Source organism: Silurus aristotelis, assembly GCF_946808225.1.
Source record: "Silurus aristotelis genome assembly, chromosome: 12".
NCBI lineage: Eukaryota > Metazoa > Chordata > Actinopteri > Siluriformes > Siluridae > Silurus > Silurus aristotelis.
The window spans coordinates 21,184,209-21,203,441 of record NC_139585.1 but is presented as its reverse complement, the minus strand read 5'-3'; the positions used below and the strand labels follow the sequence as shown (position 1 = coordinate 21,203,441).

Sequence of the window (19,233 nt, the reverse complement as noted above, 5' to 3'; positions counted from 1 at the left end):
AGTTTAAAAAGCATATATTGTGATTTCTGGATTTTATTTTTAGATTATGTCTCTCACAGTGGACATGCACCTACGATGACAATTTCAGACCCCTCCATGATTTCTAAGTGGGAGAACTTGCAAAATAGCAGGGTGTTCAAATCCTTATTTTCCTCACTGTATATAAATGCCTGTATATACATGATATGTATAATTTATATTGCAGTACCAGTCAAAAGTTTGAACACTTTTCTATATTTTTATTATTTTCAACATTGTACATTAATGCTGAATACATCCAAACTATGAAAGAACATGTATGGAATTATGTAGTAATCAAAAAAAGACTTAAGAGAATGCCAGGAGTGTTCAAAAAATGTTTTATAGGTTTTTAGATTAAGTCCATAAAAATGACTGACTGACTTTCAGGGCAAAATTTTCACACCACACACGTTTTATTAAGTTAAGTAACTAACATTTTAGGAAAATATTAATTAAAATAATAATGAATCATTCTTACTTGAACCTATTTATTTATTTTTTAATTTTTGCTTTAAAAAAACCTTCTGTGTCCCCCATAAAATTTTATTCTGACAGAAAATGTAAACGTCACTATGCCTGTGTTACTTTATACCACCTGGTCTAAAAACCTTTCATTATTTTACTGAAAGCATGTACACATTTATTCAAATGCAGACTCCTGACAGGAGCACCCAAAGACAAAGCCTTATCAAAGCTGAAAGTAAACGAAACTGGAGCCATTTACTCATGTCCCATCACCACAGCGCTGAATGACTGCACCAGAGTCGACCTCATCACCTCAAGTAAGCAATATATCTCCCTCAAAGTTGTGTTTAAACCATATGCTCATTTTAGATATAAACAACCAGTTTACTCATTTTTATTAATGATCAAATAATTCTCAGGCCATTGGTGTAGATTTACAAATGAGCATAAAATTGTTGCTAGAAATTATCTTTAGGTTTTTGTGATAAGTGGTAATAAAAAAAAAAAAAAAAAAAAAAAAAAAAAATATATATATATATATATATATATATATATATATATATATATATATATATATATATATGTGTGTTTGTATTGTGTGTATATTATATATTAATAACAAAAACGTTATATATATATTATTTTATATTATTATTATATGATATATATGAGAGCTGTGCATTAGCTGATGTGTTCCTACATTCCTTGGTTCCTTGTTGAAAAGGTCGCTAATTTACCCTTAGTGTGCATGTGTCTGGTGTGATTTCTTCTTGGACTCGTTTTTATAAAGTTTTTATAGATGCGCTTTTTGTCCTTTTACCAGCTCTGAAAATAAAGAAACCAAACAATCACTGACTGTGTAGTTAGTAAAATAGTTTTCCATATGATTAATAAATGCAGAAAGAATTCCCCATCCCACTCCCCCCCAGGCTTTTTTTTTTTTTTAAGAAGAAAAAGTATAAAGTGCTTTAGCAAGCTTTTGACACACAAGCAGCAGCACCTGTCTGAGTGTCTCGCCACAGCTTATCATGTTCAAAAGCCCAGTTCCCCTCTCCCTCATACAGGTGAGTGGTTACTGTTAATGAACGTTCATGAAACTGCAGTGTCGTGGAACAGGAACAAGTTGTGCTAGGGGCACTGCTTCATTGTACGTCCTCGAATTGAGGATTCTTTCAGTTAGGTCATCAAGGGTGTGTTTCTATATCACTGCACTACTCTGTAATAATAACACCTGTTCAGAACATTCTTCTCAGAGCAATTGCCTGCTGAATTGTTCACACCCAGCCATGCAGAGATGATTGCACACTGTTTGTTAGGCTAGGTGTTGCCAGTTCAAACGTTAAACTGCACAAATCGTTTTTTTTTTTCCCTCTGTAGTCAATGCCAAATACATAAATCCTTTAATTATCACATACCACAGCACATGCCATACCCATGCCTGTGTCAGGTGTTTATGTTAAAAGAAAAATTGTATCAGCCCAGTTATGCAGGGTGATTACCTGCGCAAACACCCATGCGTTCTTTCCAAAACGTCCTTTTGTTTCTTTGAATAAACCTTTCGGCTTCTTTTGAACTCGGCCTCTAACATTCTTTGTTCTTTTTGTTGATTTTAGTATCGGACTCAGACTCGGAGTGATTTATGCGTCTGCGGCAAGACTGATATCATATCGTGTTGTTTTAGGAACATAAAGGTCCTAGGGACATTTTAAATTGTTTTATGTGGCCTAATGGACTAAAATTTTGAGACAAATGTGAACACTAGTGATTAGAATCCTTAGAAATGACTCTGGATTGCAGTTAATTCAGGCGGTTTTGCCCTCAACAGTGAATGTTTCATAGCAAAATAGACTTCAGGATGAAACTCTAATGAATTTCCTGGCTACTCACTTGCCCTTTTTGATCATATAGTAAACAGTTATAGAAGGGAATTAGTTATAATCAGACAATCCAGGGTGTCCCCCCCTTTTTTTTTTTACTATCATTCCATGTGATCCAAGACAAGACTATATTTGAAGACAAGATACTTGTTTTTGTTCTCTGTATATTTCTTCCATACATGCTTTCTGATGTGTTCTGATGTTCTCTTGTGCAGCGGATTCATCGGAGCTGATAGAAGGCATGTGGCTTGGAGTGACTGTAGCCAGTCAAAGAGAGCATCCTGGAGGAAGAGTATTGGTAAGGCAAATCATTAGAACCTACCATGTCCCTGTGTAATGGAGTGGATGAAATTATTACAGGTCCTTTGGACCTGTTTTGCTTCGTGAAGGATTGCATAAAATGTAACCAGCGAAACAATATGCTTCAGTTCTGTCTGTTCTATCTAAATATAAGTGAATGATACATTAGTGTTAGTGTGGAGAAACCAGTTGTGCACTGCCCACTTTACACCTTTCATATAAGGAGTGTATTTCTAGGTGAAAGAAGGTATGTTCTGACAATATAGCTCCACCACAAGAATTTTAATGACACAGGTCAAGTTTCGAACCATTAGCGAATGACGTAATAGTTTTGTATCTGATAGCTGCAAAAAAAAAAAAAAATGTTTAGAAGCTAGCAAGCTTTTTTGTTACTTTAATCAGCAGAAATAGACCCACAATAGGGACAAGAATATTGGGACACCTGACTTTTCCAGCCACAATCATACAGAATGTCTTTGAATATTGTAGCATTTAATATGCTTTTCTCATGAGCTAGGAGACAGAAACCTGCTGAACGCACCCAGGCCTCCTCACCCTACGTCAGTACCTGACCTTGCTAACGCCCGTGTGAATGAGTCAGTACAAATCTCCAAAAGCACACTCCTCAATCTAGTGGAACATCTTTTTCAGAAGAGTGAAGGTTTTTATAACAGCAAATGGGGATTAATTGTAGAATTGGATGTCCAAAAATCACTAATCTTATGCTCATATTCTTCATATAGTGCATATTGTCTTGCTGTATGTAATTACATATAGTTTTAGGGATAAATTGTATTATTAAGCATAACTGATGTGTTGAAAAATAGAAACTAAGTGATAGAGATTTATTCAGAATTGTTTTACATTTTTGGTACATTTCTTACTTTAATGACAATGTGTACTTATGCTGGAAAAGACTTTAGAAGTTTCTGTATCTACTGGAGTGTCTTTGTTTTGAACTTAAGCAAATCAAATGAAGGCAAAGAAAATCTTATCTTTGCGGAAACGTCTATTTTAATTTGAATAGTGACCTAGAAAATGACATTAAAATGAAATTTCCGTTTTCAATAATGAGTTTTTAAGTGTAATAAGAGTCCAACAGAAACTTACAAATATTAAAATATTTTAATACTCATATCCTGTGGTTGGTCTAGCACCTGAAAAATGTTTTCTTTTTACAGGCATGTGGGCACCGCTATGTTAAAATAGTGCAGGGTGGAGGAGAAGAACAGCAAAGGATGGTGGGTAAATGCTTCGTTCGGAGTAACGACCTGAGCTTTGACCAAGATGACTCGTGGCAGGACCATTCGTATGAAGTGTGCAACCCAAATAAAGACATGGAGATGGAAGGCATGTGCAACATGGGCATTTCCGCAGGCATGACGGACAGCGATGTCTACATCGGCTGCGCAGGGAGTTTTGAATGGCAGGGTGAGGGTCACACTTACTATACCTGCAAGACTGATTAACACGCATGCATGCCATCTGGTGAAGCTTCTCTTTCATTTTTGTATCCAGGCAACGTGCATGTAACATGGAGAGACACGTCCCCAGACAACTCCTGGGATTACAGTGAAAAAGACTTAGGTTATGTAAACAAGCGCAATAGCTACATGGGTATGTCCAGCTTTTTCTGGCTTTTTCCACATATCTGCCCCAAACAAATGTTTGCCACTATTTGGCTGGTCTTGTAATAATGTGAAGGTCCTTCTGATTTGTTTTAGGTTATTCTGTGACAGAAGACATCAAGTTGTTGAGCAGGAAAGAGTACACAGTGGTTACAGGGGCTCCCAGAGACGACTCCAAGGGTTCAGTGACGCTGGCAGTGAAAGGGGCATTAACCCTTAATTCTGTTATTGTGATCCCAGGAGAGCAAGTGGGCTCCTATTTTGGGAGCAGTATAGCAGTGACAGATCTCAACAATGATGAGTAGGTCACTTTCCTCATTTATGCTAACTAATTTTATGCTTTATGGAAAAAACTATTGGGACACCTGACTTTTCCAGCCATATGTGGTTCTTCCCCAAACTTTTACCAAAATGTTTTAGCTACTGAATTGTATACGATGTCTGGATGCAGAAGATTTACTTGAACCAGGAGACACAAACCTGTTTAAGTATGTCAATGCCCCTGTGCACAAAGGAAGCTCTATTAATATACAAGTGTTAGAGAAGAAGATCTTTAATGGCTTGCTATAGAGCTCTAACCTAAGCCCTTTTAAAAACCATTGATGTAAATTGGAACGCTGACCGCACCCCAGGCCTCCTCACCCTACATCAGCACCTGACTTTACTACCACACTTGTAGCTGAATGAGCAAAAATCTCCACAAGCACACTCCAAAATCTTGTGGAACATCGTCCCAGTAGAGTGTAGGTAATTTTAACAGCAAATGGGACTAAATGTGAAATGGGATGTTCAAAAATCACATACAGATCTCATAGTCAGGTGTCCACAAACTTTTGTCCATATAGTGTTTAAAGCTAACCTGCATATTGTATTTGAAAATAATAAAAATGTTTGTAAAAATGATAATTTGTCAGTTTTACTAGATATTTCTTGAATTGTCTGCCTACTTTTTCTAGGTTGTGTAAAAAAAAAAAAAAAACATTTGGTTGGTTTTTGAGTAAATTTGAAGTCGAATACATAAATTTTAACACATTTATGGAAAGACTTTTTAAATGAAACTATAAAATGTAAATCCTATCAAAATCTTATCTGAGCTACATCCAGTCTTGTGATAATTATACAATAATTTGATTTGATGATATAAGAATTCAGTTATGTATTGTATGTTAGAATGTTCTCACACGTTTGTTCTCTCTTTATTCATCCATGCTCTGACTGTTCACGTTTCACCACAAACATGAAATTGCTTATGTGAACAAAGAAAAGCTAACCAATGTCTCTCTTGGCTTTGTCGTGTTTTGTGCTGCACGCTCACCTCAGCTGGAATGACCTGATAGTGGGAGCACCCTTCTATTTCGACCGCTACAAAGAGCAAGGTGGAGCAGTGTACATTTTCATGAATGAAAACGGATCTTTCCAGATGAAGTCTAGCATCGTCCTGAACGGTGCCAAGGGTTCTGCATTTGGAGTCGCTGTGGCAGCAATAGGGGATGTCAATCAGGATGGATTCCAAGGTGCAGTGGACTTCAGGATGATACAGTTAACAAATAGATGCAATTACACTAAATGGCTTAAAGTGTGTGGACACCTGACCATCTCACCACAAATGTCACTGTGTGCAGGAGCATTACAGTTTCTCTTGATTAGAGCTGATATTTTGACCATATTTCAGCATCACAATACTGTTGTGCATACAAGGTTGAACTGTAAGAACTCAAAAGTCCTAAACATAAACTTGGCTTCAACTGCATAGAACACCTTCAGGATGAACTGAATACTGATTGCACACTAGGATTTTTATCTGAACATCAGAGCTTAATTTTTCCAATGCTCTTGTGGCTGATTGAACACAAATCTTCACAGCAACCCTTCACAATTTAGTGGAAATTCATGCCAGAATGAATGTAATGGTCAGGTGTCCACACACTTTGGCTAAACATAACAATGTTGCCAATGGACTTTAATTTCCTTTAATAAACTAAAATTCTGAATGTAGAATATAACCTTTGTTTTGACGGAGTTTATTGGTAAAATGGGTGTTTGCTGCCACCTAGAGGACGAATAACAAGCACATTAAGGTTTCCTGTCTTTCATATGTCCACTCTCTTGCCATTACAGATTTTGCAGTTGGAGCGCCATTCCATGATTCTGGAAAAATCTATATATGGATGGGGAGCAAGGAGGGTATAACAAATGTTCCCAGTCAGGTAAACCTGAACTTTCCACATTTGCTTTTCTCTTGTTGATTTCTTAAAGTTTCATGATTTAGTAAATACAATATAAGGAAAAGATTTAAGGTTAGGGAAAAAAATCTAAAATTAAAAATCTATATGGTGGAAGTTTAAAACCTCTTACCTGTATCTAAAGGATAAATGTTACACTGGCTCTGATGGGAATTTTGGAAATTAGGATTGACCAGTTCATGTAGTCATTGTATATACAGTGGGCATTCAAGCAGCTTTTTTCCCTCAAAATAGGAAATGAATGGCATCAATTTTTATATCTTATTATATAATTTTATAAAACAATGTTTTATTCAACTAGTTTGCAAGGTATTGCATTGCAGGTACAGGTTGTCTTACTCTTTTCATTGGTAGATTATTGAAGGGAAAACGCTGGGCTCTGGTGGATTCCAGACGTTCGGTTATTCCCTCAGCGGAGGTATGGATATGGATGACAACAGATATCCTGACATCTTAGTTGGTTCTCTCGATGACCGTATAGCACTTCTGAGGTTAGTTATGAACTAACTACATGATAGTGTTCTCAGTCAGGTGCGTAGGAATGAATGTTCCTAAATAATGAATTGTTTTTGTATTAGAGCACGTCCAGTTATCCATTTATCCAGAAACTTTACAGTTGAGCCTAAGATTGTGGATCCTGCCCAGTGCACAGATGCTTGGTAAGAACACTGGCTTGAACTTTTTTTTTTTTGTTAATAATCATCAAGTCACACTTTTTGGTTGAAATGAGTGTATAACAAATGAGTCGTGAATTCATGCTTTTGCATGAATTTTATGCTTTTGCAGTATAACAGCAAAGCTGTGTTTTGCTTATACGCTAAGCAATGGAAACCGCAACTTCAAGAAGGATATTAGTAAGTAAATTAGAAATCAGCAGACTTTTAGATGTGACTAGTATTTGGAATGGTAAGCCAATTATCATTTCTTCTCTTCTCAGCTGTAAAATACACTGTAGAAGCGGACCGCAATCGTCGAAGCCCAAGAGTGATGTTCCTCAATGGTAAAAGCACATACACAGACCTACTGTCCTTCTCATCTCCGTCCTGCCAGGAGCTCAAGCTTCGAGTAAACGTAAGAGGCAATTTAAGATGTTTTTCGATCCATGTTTTATTATTATCTCTCATCATACATAATTTACTGGCCTTTCTGTTTAAAATGTACTCATTTATTGATAGAAAGGTAAAGTGACTTTAACATTAACCGGTCAAAAAATAATGGCTCTAAAGTTTCGGTTTTGGATTACTGATCAGATGTTCAAGGTTCAAGCCTTACCACTGTTGGGCCCTTGAACAAGACCCTCAACGCTCTATTCTCCAAGGACGACGTGTCATGGCTGATCTTACCTCCTTGGCTATCATGCTTCTGACCCTACATTCAAATCAGCTGGACTACACAAAGAAAATAAAGAATTTCACTATTTTGTAAAAAATAAATGTCAAATAAAGACATTATTAATTCGAAAACTTTAACCAAAAAAACAAGACACAACCAAATGACAAGATCTGATGGGCCTTCTGTTCAAATCCTACATTCACAATGTAATCTCAGTGCAGACTCGTAAACAGCTGCACACGAAATGCGTGATAGCATGAAGCAAAAACTTTTGGATAGATTATCGCTTCCACTGTCATTCTTCCACTACAACGTTGTTTTGCAAAAATTGTAACTCAGAATGGGATTGATTACACTGTCACTTGTTTATTCATTAATGTCTAATAATTTAATTACTGCATTATTAAGAAATTGTTAAACAGTCAAAATTAATAAACAGAGGTAAAATTGATAAATTAAATAAATAATTCGATATGATGAAATTACACAAGCGATTAAATGAATCTATAATAGGAATGTTAGACTTGGCCTGATGGATATTTCTGAAATCAGCTCTGAATTATTTACATTTAAATAAGGTGAGGGTTAAGTCAAATTTCCTCATGCACACTAAAGTCATAGTTATATATTATTATATATTATATTATGTATTGTATATATGTATATATTAAAATATATAAAGATTAAAATGGGAAAGTAAATTCTGAGTAATGACTATCCCACAACACATTCATACCTTTAATAACATGGGCTGTAATTATTTTTGTTACAGTTCAAGCTCTTCATTACTATAGAGAGGATTTATTCATGGGTTTCTACTGTACAGGTGTTTGAATCAGAGACAAATCACTTTGAAGTAAACTAGATCCAGAACGAGTCCACATCTGTTGGTGGTATCAGATCAGCAGTTTTAGTGCAATTGCTGAGTTCACTTGCCTTAATAAATTGTGTTTCCTCTACAACAGGAGCAGATAACAAATAAACTGGATCCGGTTGTGTTTCTGCTAAATGTTTCTCTGAACGAGGCTACAGCAGAGCCCCAGCAGACACTACAGGACCTCGATGCATTCCCTATGCTCAGTGGCCAGCAGCAACTGACTGAGAAATCTGAGGTACAGATTGAAAAATATACAGATACAAAGATGGTACACATGCAATAACTGATTACATTTAAATAATGTGCTATATACAGTGTGTGGCAATATACACCTGACCATCAAAAGTGTAAGTGCTTTTTGAGATTTACAGAGCACTCCAGATAAGTGTCACACTTTAGGGCAGGGGTCACCAACCTTTTTGAAACTGAGAGCTACTTCTTGGGTACCGATTAATGTGAAGGGCTACCAGTTTGATACACACAGTTTTCAGTTTGATCTGAAATAACACATTTGCTCAATTGACCTTTTATTATATGTCATTATTAATAATTAATGATATTCATCTATGTGAAGACACTGATCATGTTAATGATTTCTCATAACAATTATCAATAATGATTTAACAAAGTAGGAAACAGCTACTTTTAGAAAAGGCCTGCGGGCTACTCATGTGGTCCTTGAGGGCGAACTGGTGCCCACGGGCACCATGTTGGTGACCCCTGCTTTAGGGAATGCGATTTTGGAGCGTGGCTATGTGGATTTGTGATCATTCGTTCACAAAGGTCATTACTTAGATCGGATAATGATTTCAGAGGAGAAGTCTGGGAAGTCTTGAAATAATAAAATAAACAAATACATGGTGTCCCAAGAGTCTCCATACAGTGCATTGGGGCGATTAATGCGCTAGCACAACATTGGTTGTTCCTTCAGTGGTCGTTTATGGACGTCTACTTCTCGGTTGCTCCACAACATTTCCACTCTTGTTGGATTTTTTTGGGAAGTTTGGCATAAGTGTGTCATGTATGATGTGATATTTTGGTTATGTTTCCTGTTAAAGCCCATTGCAACCTTGATTTTAGTATGTTCTTCTATAGTGAAAGGCATTCATAAGGGCTGAAAAATACAATTTAAACGATGTACAAATTTTCTTAATGTATCCCAAAGAGATTTTTGGGAAACCGTGTATATTGATGCACAAACATTTAATCTTGGTCACTGATTCCTGTGCTATTTTAGATTAACTTCCAGAAGGAGTGTGGTTCTGATAACAAGTGCAGCAGTAATCTGCAGGTGAAGGCGCAGTTTGCCAGTGAGCAGCAAAACGTCTTCCCCAGGTGTGTTACAAATCTTCCAACACTTTTTCGACATAATGTTTAACATTATGTTAAAAAAAAAGATGCAAATAATGTCAATTTTCAGTCAACATTGCATTTTACTCCTGAATAAAAAAAAATAATTATGTTAAGATTTATGTTTATCAATATTTATTTGTAGAAACATTGCAGATTTGAGTTTTAAAAGTGTATTGTCATATATACAGAAAGATTGTTACACAATAAATTAATGGTCTGACATGATATAGAGACGACATAATGAAAACACAAAAGCATGAACTATAAAATGCAAGGTAAAGGGAGGGGGAAATGTAAAAACGTGTATCCATACATGTTTCTATTATTTTATGAAATATTTTGCTAATATTAGAAAATAATCAACATTGCATGATAAAATTTTAATATATGCTCATGTTTCCTTTGTGTTTTGTTATTTGACACAATCTGTTGTTTCCATGTAACAAGAACAAACTAAAATTGTATCGCATTCATTCACTGTTTATCTTTAACTCAATCCTAAAGTCTGTGTGTAACTCACATCTCAAAACATCTTGATTGGATTTCAGTGTGGATGATGGACAGACGATGGAATATAACAGCAGCATCAAGAAGCTGATGCTGTTAGTGGAAGTGAGCAACATGCCTGAGAGCGGCAAGCAGGCTGAGGACGCGCATCAGGCCATGCTTAACATCAGCATTCCACTGGCACTCACCTATTCAGGCTTCCGTTCCAAGGTTAGGCCACTCAGGGGTTTCACAGCACCACAGCACGTTATCACAGTAAACAGCATTTCACTACGGAAGTCCTAAGAGACAATGCATTATAATATTTTTTTCGTGATCACAAGTACTGATCACAAGGAAACAATGTTTGTTATGTCAAGATCACGAGAAAATAACTTTTGTTATCTTAAGACTATGAAAAAACAACTTTAATAATGATAAAAATTTTGTCATGATCCCAAGAAAACAAGAAAAAAAAATATTATAAAGCATGGCCTCTTAGGACTCCAGTATTTCATGACATTTACAAGTTTTATCTAATGATGTAACTCTTTTTTTTTTTTTTTTTAAACAGGAAATTGAGTGTAACGCTAACAAAACTGTGATGTGCGATATTGGTAACCCATTCAAGAGCAACAGGAAGGTAAATAGAGTGTGTGTGTGTGTGTGTGTGTGTGTGTGTGTGTGTGTGTGTGTGTGTGTGTGTGTGTGTGTGTGTATATATATATATATATATATATATATATATATATATATATATATATATATATATATACTGTATATAGTTGCAAAGACATGACTGCATGCAACTTTGCTTTGTGGCACATATGTGACAGTGTAGAGGAAAAAAGAAACCACTATTTGTTCATGTTTTTCTGGCAGATTTCCTTTCAGATCATCTTTGAGACTTTTATTACACTTTACACAGAGAAGATCGTGCTGCAGCTCCAGTTGTCTACGTAAGTGCCTCGAGTGATCTCGTTCTTAAGTGAACACTGTAAATTAGAGGTATTGGCTTAAGTACTTTGTTGTCATTCGATAATCCTGAAACATTTTTAAGTGTGTGTCTTTGTATGTGTGTGGGTGTGTGTGTATTTGTGTGTGTTTGTACTAGTCTGAGTGAACAGAGTGATCTGTACCCAGTGGAGGTTGTCCTCAATGTGGGGAACACTATCCTTACCTCTTTCTCTATGTAAGTATTTATACACAACTACAAGATTTCGTCTAAAATAGGCACACCTATAGAGATGTTTGTTAATGCAGTTGTGCATTCAGGTAGCAGTACAATGTATAAAATGTTGCAGATACAGAATGAAGCAAAGGTGTTGGATGGTTGTTGGTTCTATGTAAGTTGGGTTGTTCGCACAGAATGGTGTGAAAGATTAAAACCATCATGTATGGGACAGATGGGAATTATGAGAATGATTACTTAGAGAATGATGGGTGAAATAAGCTTGGAACAACTATTTACAAATATATTTTACCATTTTATATATTGTTATGCTGCCACCCGATTGGCTGATTGGATAATTGCGTAAATGATGTTTTTAATGAAGTGCACTGAGATTTTATTTGCACCTTCATATATGTATTACTAGCATTAATGATTACATATACACATGCACACAGTATAAATATTAGCTCAGTTATTAACATGAATTACTTTTTTTTTATGTACATCATACTGCTTTATGTTGGCGTATAAAGAAGGCTATTGAGGACATAAAACACAACCTACTGTCAGAAAATTACAACAATACCAACCAGAAATGTTTATAAAAATGTGATTTTTAGCAGACAAGAACCTTAAATAGATATAGAAAAGATATGTAAACAATTTATGACCGATAACAGGAAATAGTATGACCATAAGGTTGCAACATTTCAAGTGTAATTCAGTGATATTGAATGCGTGAACAATATCAGATGAGCAAGTGTGTGGTTAAACTGAACTTCAGCATAGCTGTGCTTTGGCGCTAGGTATTGAGTATAACCTTGTATTTGCGATTGCAATATTGATATTGGTTTCATTCAACAGTTCTAAAACCAAAAAAGAATAAAGAGTAACATTTCGGACGCAATGTATCCAAATGTTCTGTGTATTTTTCTGTTGGCTAGCAAAAATCGATTCTAAAGAACTACACACACTTTATAGCACGTTAGATAGCTTACATTTAGTTTTACATTTCTGTTTACGGTTAAATTAGGCTTCAATTTAGTAAAACTATTGTGTACTTAGGCATTAATTGGCTGTCCTGTTTCCTCCAGAGAAAACTCAGTGGTGAACACTTACTTCAGTGGTAAAGTGTTGGGCGAGTCAGCCATGAACAGCACGAGTGACATCGGCAGTCTAGTGGAGTATGTCTTCAACGTGAGTATTTTTTCCAATCTCTTCTGGAATAATATTGTACAGGTCAGCAGTTTGGAAAATAATGTAGGCTTTAATTTAAATCAGATTTAATGTGATGCCTGTTTTGGAAGCTACACCACATAATCTAATGTGCGAATGGTTTGGAAAATGTGCTGTTATTTAATAACCGCCACAATAAAGTCTTCAGGACAGAGGACTACCCTGTTTTATTTCCAAATTTTAATCCAAAAGTTTTGTGGACATGTTTTACAGAATTGTATAATTATGCTTATACAGTACTACAGTTTAAAACAGTAAAAAATTCAAAAATGTTTATAAATTCAGTACAAAATTGCACTTGTTGGCAAATAGCTGGGATAAAAGGGAATAAACACATCAGGAGGTTTTATTGAAAAATAATTAACCTTTGGGTGGTAATCACATCACTCACTTATTAATTATTATTAATTAGTGTTTTATTCCTTTATTTAGTTTATTTTCGGTCAATAAAATTGTGAAAAAAAGAAAAAAAGCTAAATTATAAGAAAAATGTTTTGACTTGTGGACAACTAACCACAAAGATTCATATGTGCTTCCTGAACATATTGTTCCCATTTGCTGTTACAATGACCTCCACACTTCTGGGAAGATGTTCTGGATTTTAAAGAGTTTGTGCTCATTTAGCCTCAAGGGTGTTAATGAAGTCAGGTACTGATGTGGGGTGAGACCTTGGGTGCTCTTCACTTTGTGCAAACATGGCCACCCTGGACATGTACTTAAGTAAAAAGTAGTCAATACTACTACCTGTTTTAGTGTCACGCTGGTAAATGGACCTCATGTCACATTAATATATTAATGTAAAATTATTAAACATTTTGTAGGCTAGCATACGTCTGTGGTGTGTGATAGCCAGGAAATGATGCACCAGTGGTAGATTGAAAAAGCAGCGCAATGACCCAAAGTTGAGAAACTGTGAAATATCTAAAAAACAATTAATTGCAATGATGTGCAAATCTCATAAACCAATATTTTATTCACAATAGAACATAGAAAACATATCAAAAATTTAAACTGAAGAAATTTACCATTGCAATTCAATTCAAATTTATAAAGACTTGGGACGAGCAACAAAAAGCAAAAAGTAAATGTTATTAAAATTAATCAGTTGGAGAAACATTTTGCAATTAATTAGGTTAATTAACAACAGGTCAGAAAGATTATTGTGCATAAATAGTGTAGAGAGAGACAGAGTAAAGATGGGCTGAGCTTCACCAATCTGTGTCTACAAATTGTAGAACAATTTTAGAATATTGTTCCTCAACGTGAAATTGCATCAAAATCATTTACAGTAAATTATATTATAAAAAATTTTAAAGAATCTGTAAAAATCTCAAAAAACAAGAAAATCAGTATTAGATTTCTGTATTCTTCAGGCCTTCAGGCAGCACTGCCTTTAAAGCAATTATGAAACTGCAGTGGAAATCATTGCATTGGGCACATTGGGCACACCTAGAGAAATCATTGTCTGTGAACACAGTCTGCAATGTCATCCACAAATGCAAGTTAAATCTTTATCATGCAAAGAAGAAGGCATGCCTGAACATGATCCAGAAATGCCACCATCCTCTGTGGGCCAAAGCTCATTTAAAATGTATTAAGGCAAAGTGGTCTGTTCTGTGGTCAGACAAATCGAAATTTAAATTTTGTTTGTAAACAATGGACACCATGTCCTCCAGACTGTTTTTATCAACATTTTATACACTGTCTAAACTTTTTTGGAATTGAGCTTGTAATTTTGCCTTCCTTTTTTGAGTGTAGAGAGGATTGCTGTCATTTATTTGAAAAAGTATTTAACGTATTTAAGTTAACCTGAGCATAATCTGAGCAGGAACTTTAAGTAGTTTTGTATTGACTTCCAGGTGGGCGTGGTGGGAGAACCACTGGGAATGTTGGGAACTCTGGTGGTGGATTTGAAATGGCCGGTCGACGTGCCAAACGGTAAATGGCTGCTATATCTGACAGAGATTTTAATCAAGGGGGCTTCTGATACGCAATGCGTTCCTCCTGGACAAATTGTTAATCACCTGAAATTAACAGTAAGTACACACAAATGACTGAGAAAACATCAAATGTTTTCAGGTTGTTTTAAGTTTTTAAAAAAGATACAATTTCTACAACTTTCTTACTTTCATGATCAGCTGTCAAAGAAGAGCATGAAACGGCATAAGCGAGACTTGGACACCAACCTGCCACTCACTGAAGCTACTAAAACACTCCTCACTCCACGTAAAGAGACCTACCTGCTGGTATGACCTTAAACACCCACACTTACTAAAAAAGCCACTTGATTCTTAGCATTAGATCATGATAATCACTCAAAAAAGAGTTTTGGGTGTCTGGATAAGATCAAAGTACATCAGAAATGGGGCTGTATAGTAATAATATAGTCTTAATTAGACCTGCAACAACTAATCTATCAAATGTTTAATAATACAAAAAAATTGTTGTCAACTAATGCCATTATTGATTAGTTGGGCTGCTCAAGTTATAGTTTAGCATAATGGTAAGATAACACAGACGCTTGGGAAAATGGAGGACAGTACAGGGTCAACCAGCGTCAGGACAAAATATGCGTCCCAAGTCACCCAAGGCATGGGAGCATTTTATATTAAACGCAACAAAGAAAACTACCTGGACGTTATGCAAAGCGGAGCTTGTGTGGCATGGAAGGGCCACAGTGATGCACAGGCACACTAAAAGAAAACTCACTGGTGTCACGGATAAAGGCAGAACATCAGCACGGTAAGCAGAAACTGTATAATACTCATCATGTGAAAATGGTATAATTTAATGAAGTGCTATTGTGTAAACTGTAGTCACACTGGATCTGTCAGGACTCATGAGCATCAGGTTGCACAATCACCTCGCTCTAGACATTGTGATAGATTCAATTAAAACAGCGCGAACAAACACAAAATCTAAAAGCAGCAAATAACAGCAGCAGTAAACGATTACATTTTTTGTCACTGTTGTGGTTTTCAGCGAATCCTTATGCATTTGAACTTCAACACACACACACATATATATATATATATATATATATATATGTATATATATATATATATATATATATATATATATATATATATATATATATATATATATATATATTTTTTTTTTTTTTTTTATATTAAGCCTGTTAGCTTGCTGCATTTCACCATTCCATTCTCTTTTTAAAGCATTTGTCTACTACAACAGGAAACTTCTGTTTTCAAACATGTTTCACTGCAACTTCAAATGCTTGTTTTTAATGTTTGCATTTTTAATCTATGTATATATTATACTAAATTAAATTAACTATATATTCTAGATGCTTATATGTTCACAAACTAACTAAATATATGTGTATTTTTTTTAAACAAAAGTAGCCAAAACAATGGTGTATAATATTTTATATTGATGTTTTTAAGCATGGTTGTCAACTTGCTATCTGCAAAGTACAATGCAAATGTTGATTTACAGAAATTGCTTCACATTTCCTACTCAAATGCTGTTTTTTATTTTTTCACAGATAGAAATAACCCAGCATGAGTGATTTTGTTCAAAGGAGATTCCCCATCCACTGCTGATCAAGCTGCCACTATAAGCTTTAAAATACAAATGTGTAAATTAAAGAGTTAAACTTAATATGTGGCTTTTGCATTTTTTATGTACACTTTTATACATAAATACCCTGTTATAATATTGTTATAAAGAGCAAAAATTTGTAAATACATATATATATAAATATATATATAAATCTTTTTTTTTTTATCAATAAATAAAAAAAAATAAAAAATAAAAATATAATCCGAGTATCAAAATAATCGTTAGTTGCAGCCCTAGATATAATTAAAAAAAAAGGGTAGTTTGGAGTCTATCACTTGCAGGCAAGTGTGAATGAATGGTTTATATAAAAAACACATTCATTTTAATACTTATATTAAATTGAGGGTTATTGAGGGTTATTTTAGTTTAAATTGAACTACTGCATGCATGCATTCTTCTTCTTCTTTTTTCGGCTGCTCCCATTAGGGAGTTATTATATATATATTTATTATAATTATTTTATTTTAGTGAATATGATGTGGAGTTGGTGAAGCAGGAAGTGAATAGGATTAGTAAGGAAGTGAGAGCAGCGATTAAGAGGATGAAAAGTGGAAAGTCAGTTGGACCAGATGACATACCCGTAGAAGCGTGGAGATGTTTAGGAGAGATGGCAGAGTTTTTAACCAGATTGTTTAACAGGATTTCGGAAGAGAAGGAGTGTGCTAGTACGGATCCTTAAGAATAAGGGAGATGTGCAGACCTGCAGTAACTACAGGGGAATTAAGCTGATTAGTCACACCATGAAGTTATGGGAAAGAGTAGTGAATTTAAAATATGCCATGCCGAGAAAGAGCACCACAGACGCATTATTTGCTTTGAGAATGTTGATGGAAAAGTATAGAGAAGGTCAGAAGGAGTTGCATTGTGTGTTTGTGGATCTAGAGAAAGCATAAGACAAGGTGTCCAGAGAGGAGTTGTGGTACTATATGAGGAAGTCAGGTGTGGCAAAGAAGTATGTGGGGGTGTGCAGTACATGTATGAGAATCGGCTCTGAGCCCTTTCCTCTTTGCATTGGTGATGGACAGGTTGAAGGACGAGGTCAGACAGGAGTCTCCATGGACATCATAGATGTCTCCATGGACATCATAGATGTTTGCAGATGATATTGTTATTTTTGTGGTGATAGTAGTGAGCAGGTTGAGAAGAGCCTGGAGAGGTGGAGGTATGCGCTGGAGAGAAGGGGAATGAAAGTCAGTAGGAATAAGACAGAGTACATGTGTGTGAATGAGAGGGAGGGCAGTGGAGTTGTGCGGTTGCAGGGAGGTGGAGAAGGTGGAGGAGTTCAGGTACCTGGTGTCAACAGTGCAAAGTAATGGAGAGTGTGTTAGAGAAGTGAAGAAAAGAGTGCAGGCAGGGTGGAGTGGGTGGAGAAGAGTGACAGGAGTGATTTGTGATAGAAGAGTATCTGCAAGAATGAAAGGAAAGTTTATAGGACTGTGGTGAGACCTGCGATGTTGTATGGATTAGAGACAGTGGCATTGAGTAAAAGACAGGAGGTGGAGCTGGAGGTAGCAGAGCTGAAGATGCTGAGATTTTAGTTGGGGGTGATGAGGATGGACAGGATTAGAAACGAGTTTATTAGAGGAAATTATAAGAATTTCTTATATATGTGACAAATAGAGGCTATTATAATCGTATAATTTGTCCAGTAAATTGTAGGTCATTACGCCACTGGCCCAGCTACACTGATTACTACCTGTGGACCACTAACATGTCTATCTGTATTTATTATAAATAAAGGATTGTGAGCTGCAGACGGCTCGCTGCGTGACTTTCTCGTGCCCGCTAAGGAACATGTCCACTGCAGCCTCACTAACCGTCAGAGCCCGTGTGTGGAACAGCACCATGCTGGAGGTGAATGTTCAGAGTGGGGAAGGTTTTTAGCCGAACACACTGTTTTTCTCTTCTATACTTAACATGGAAACTGTTGCTTGCTGTAATCTGCTAAATGGCTCTTTTCTCCTCAGGATTTTGCCAATGCTTTTCGCGTGATTGTGAAAGGCAGCGCCACACTGAGGCTGGAGACTGACAAACCCACCATCAAGATGAAATCTGAAAATCGAGAGGTCAGCAAATGATTCGCTAGATCATTCCATTCGGTCCAGTTACCAACCTGAGAGCTTAGAAATAAGTTGTTAGCTGACCATACGCAACAATTGTTAACAAACATAAAATGCATTTAATAATAAAATATGAAGTTGGACATGAAAGTATGGCAATTGGGCATTTATATGTGTGTGCTGTTTTTTTATAAATATAATAAATATATAGAAAGAAATATTTGAAGGGCAAAACTGAATGCGACTTATGACTGTTATTTTTATCCAGGAGAATTTTAATCTTCTGACATCAGAATTCTGTTCTCTTCCTCTTCTACACAGTTTGCAGTGAACATTGATCCTGTTCCAGGAGAAGAAACCCCGTATAACGTTCCATTATGGATTTATATTATTGCAGGAATAGCAGGAATCCTATTATTAGGCATCATTAGCCTCATCCTGTGGAAGGTAATAACACCTCACAGAAATAACACCTCACATTGCTATTTTAGTTATTTGATTTCTCTACTATGGCTGTTTTAAATGAATTTACTTCATAACTTCATACATGCTCACGGAAGTGTGACCATGCTTCCAAGCATCTAGCAATTCGT

General features: G+C 35.8%; 1 protein-coding gene across 2 annotated transcripts in view; it reads left to right on the top strand.

Moving 5' to 3' along the window:
* itga3b (integrin, alpha 3b) overlaps nucleotides 1-19,233 on the top strand; it is a 43,507-nt gene that overhangs the window by 20,923 nt on the left and 3,351 nt on the right. For both annotated transcript variants that reach the window (XM_083556769.1, XM_083556768.1), the window contains exons 2-24: nucleotides 676-803; nucleotides 2,579-2,661; nucleotides 3,845-4,094; nucleotides 4,182-4,280; nucleotides 4,388-4,592; nucleotides 5,612-5,805; nucleotides 6,410-6,498; nucleotides 6,889-7,025; nucleotides 7,113-7,193; nucleotides 7,321-7,388; nucleotides 7,472-7,605; nucleotides 8,832-8,978; nucleotides 9,981-10,078; nucleotides 10,645-10,813; nucleotides 11,157-11,225; nucleotides 11,465-11,541; nucleotides 11,697-11,774; nucleotides 12,851-12,953; nucleotides 14,852-15,028; nucleotides 15,131-15,238; nucleotides 18,321-18,434; nucleotides 18,548-18,646; nucleotides 18,962-19,087. In XM_083556769.1, coding sequence (XP_083412895.1) covers nucleotides 676-803; nucleotides 2,579-2,661; nucleotides 3,845-4,094; nucleotides 4,182-4,280; nucleotides 4,388-4,592; nucleotides 5,612-5,805; nucleotides 6,410-6,498; nucleotides 6,889-7,025; nucleotides 7,113-7,193; nucleotides 7,321-7,388; nucleotides 7,472-7,605; nucleotides 8,832-8,978; nucleotides 9,981-10,078; nucleotides 10,645-10,813; nucleotides 11,157-11,225; nucleotides 11,465-11,541; nucleotides 11,697-11,774; nucleotides 12,851-12,953; nucleotides 14,852-15,028; nucleotides 15,131-15,238; nucleotides 18,321-18,434; nucleotides 18,548-18,646; nucleotides 18,962-19,087 — 2,833 coding nt within the window. The remainder of the gene's footprint in view (nucleotides 1-675; nucleotides 804-2,578; nucleotides 2,662-3,844; nucleotides 4,095-4,181; nucleotides 4,281-4,387; nucleotides 4,593-5,611; nucleotides 5,806-6,409; nucleotides 6,499-6,888; nucleotides 7,026-7,112; nucleotides 7,194-7,320; nucleotides 7,389-7,471; nucleotides 7,606-8,831; nucleotides 8,979-9,980; nucleotides 10,079-10,644; nucleotides 10,814-11,156; nucleotides 11,226-11,464; nucleotides 11,542-11,696; nucleotides 11,775-12,850; nucleotides 12,954-14,851; nucleotides 15,029-15,130; nucleotides 15,239-18,320; nucleotides 18,435-18,547; nucleotides 18,647-18,961; nucleotides 19,088-19,233) is intronic.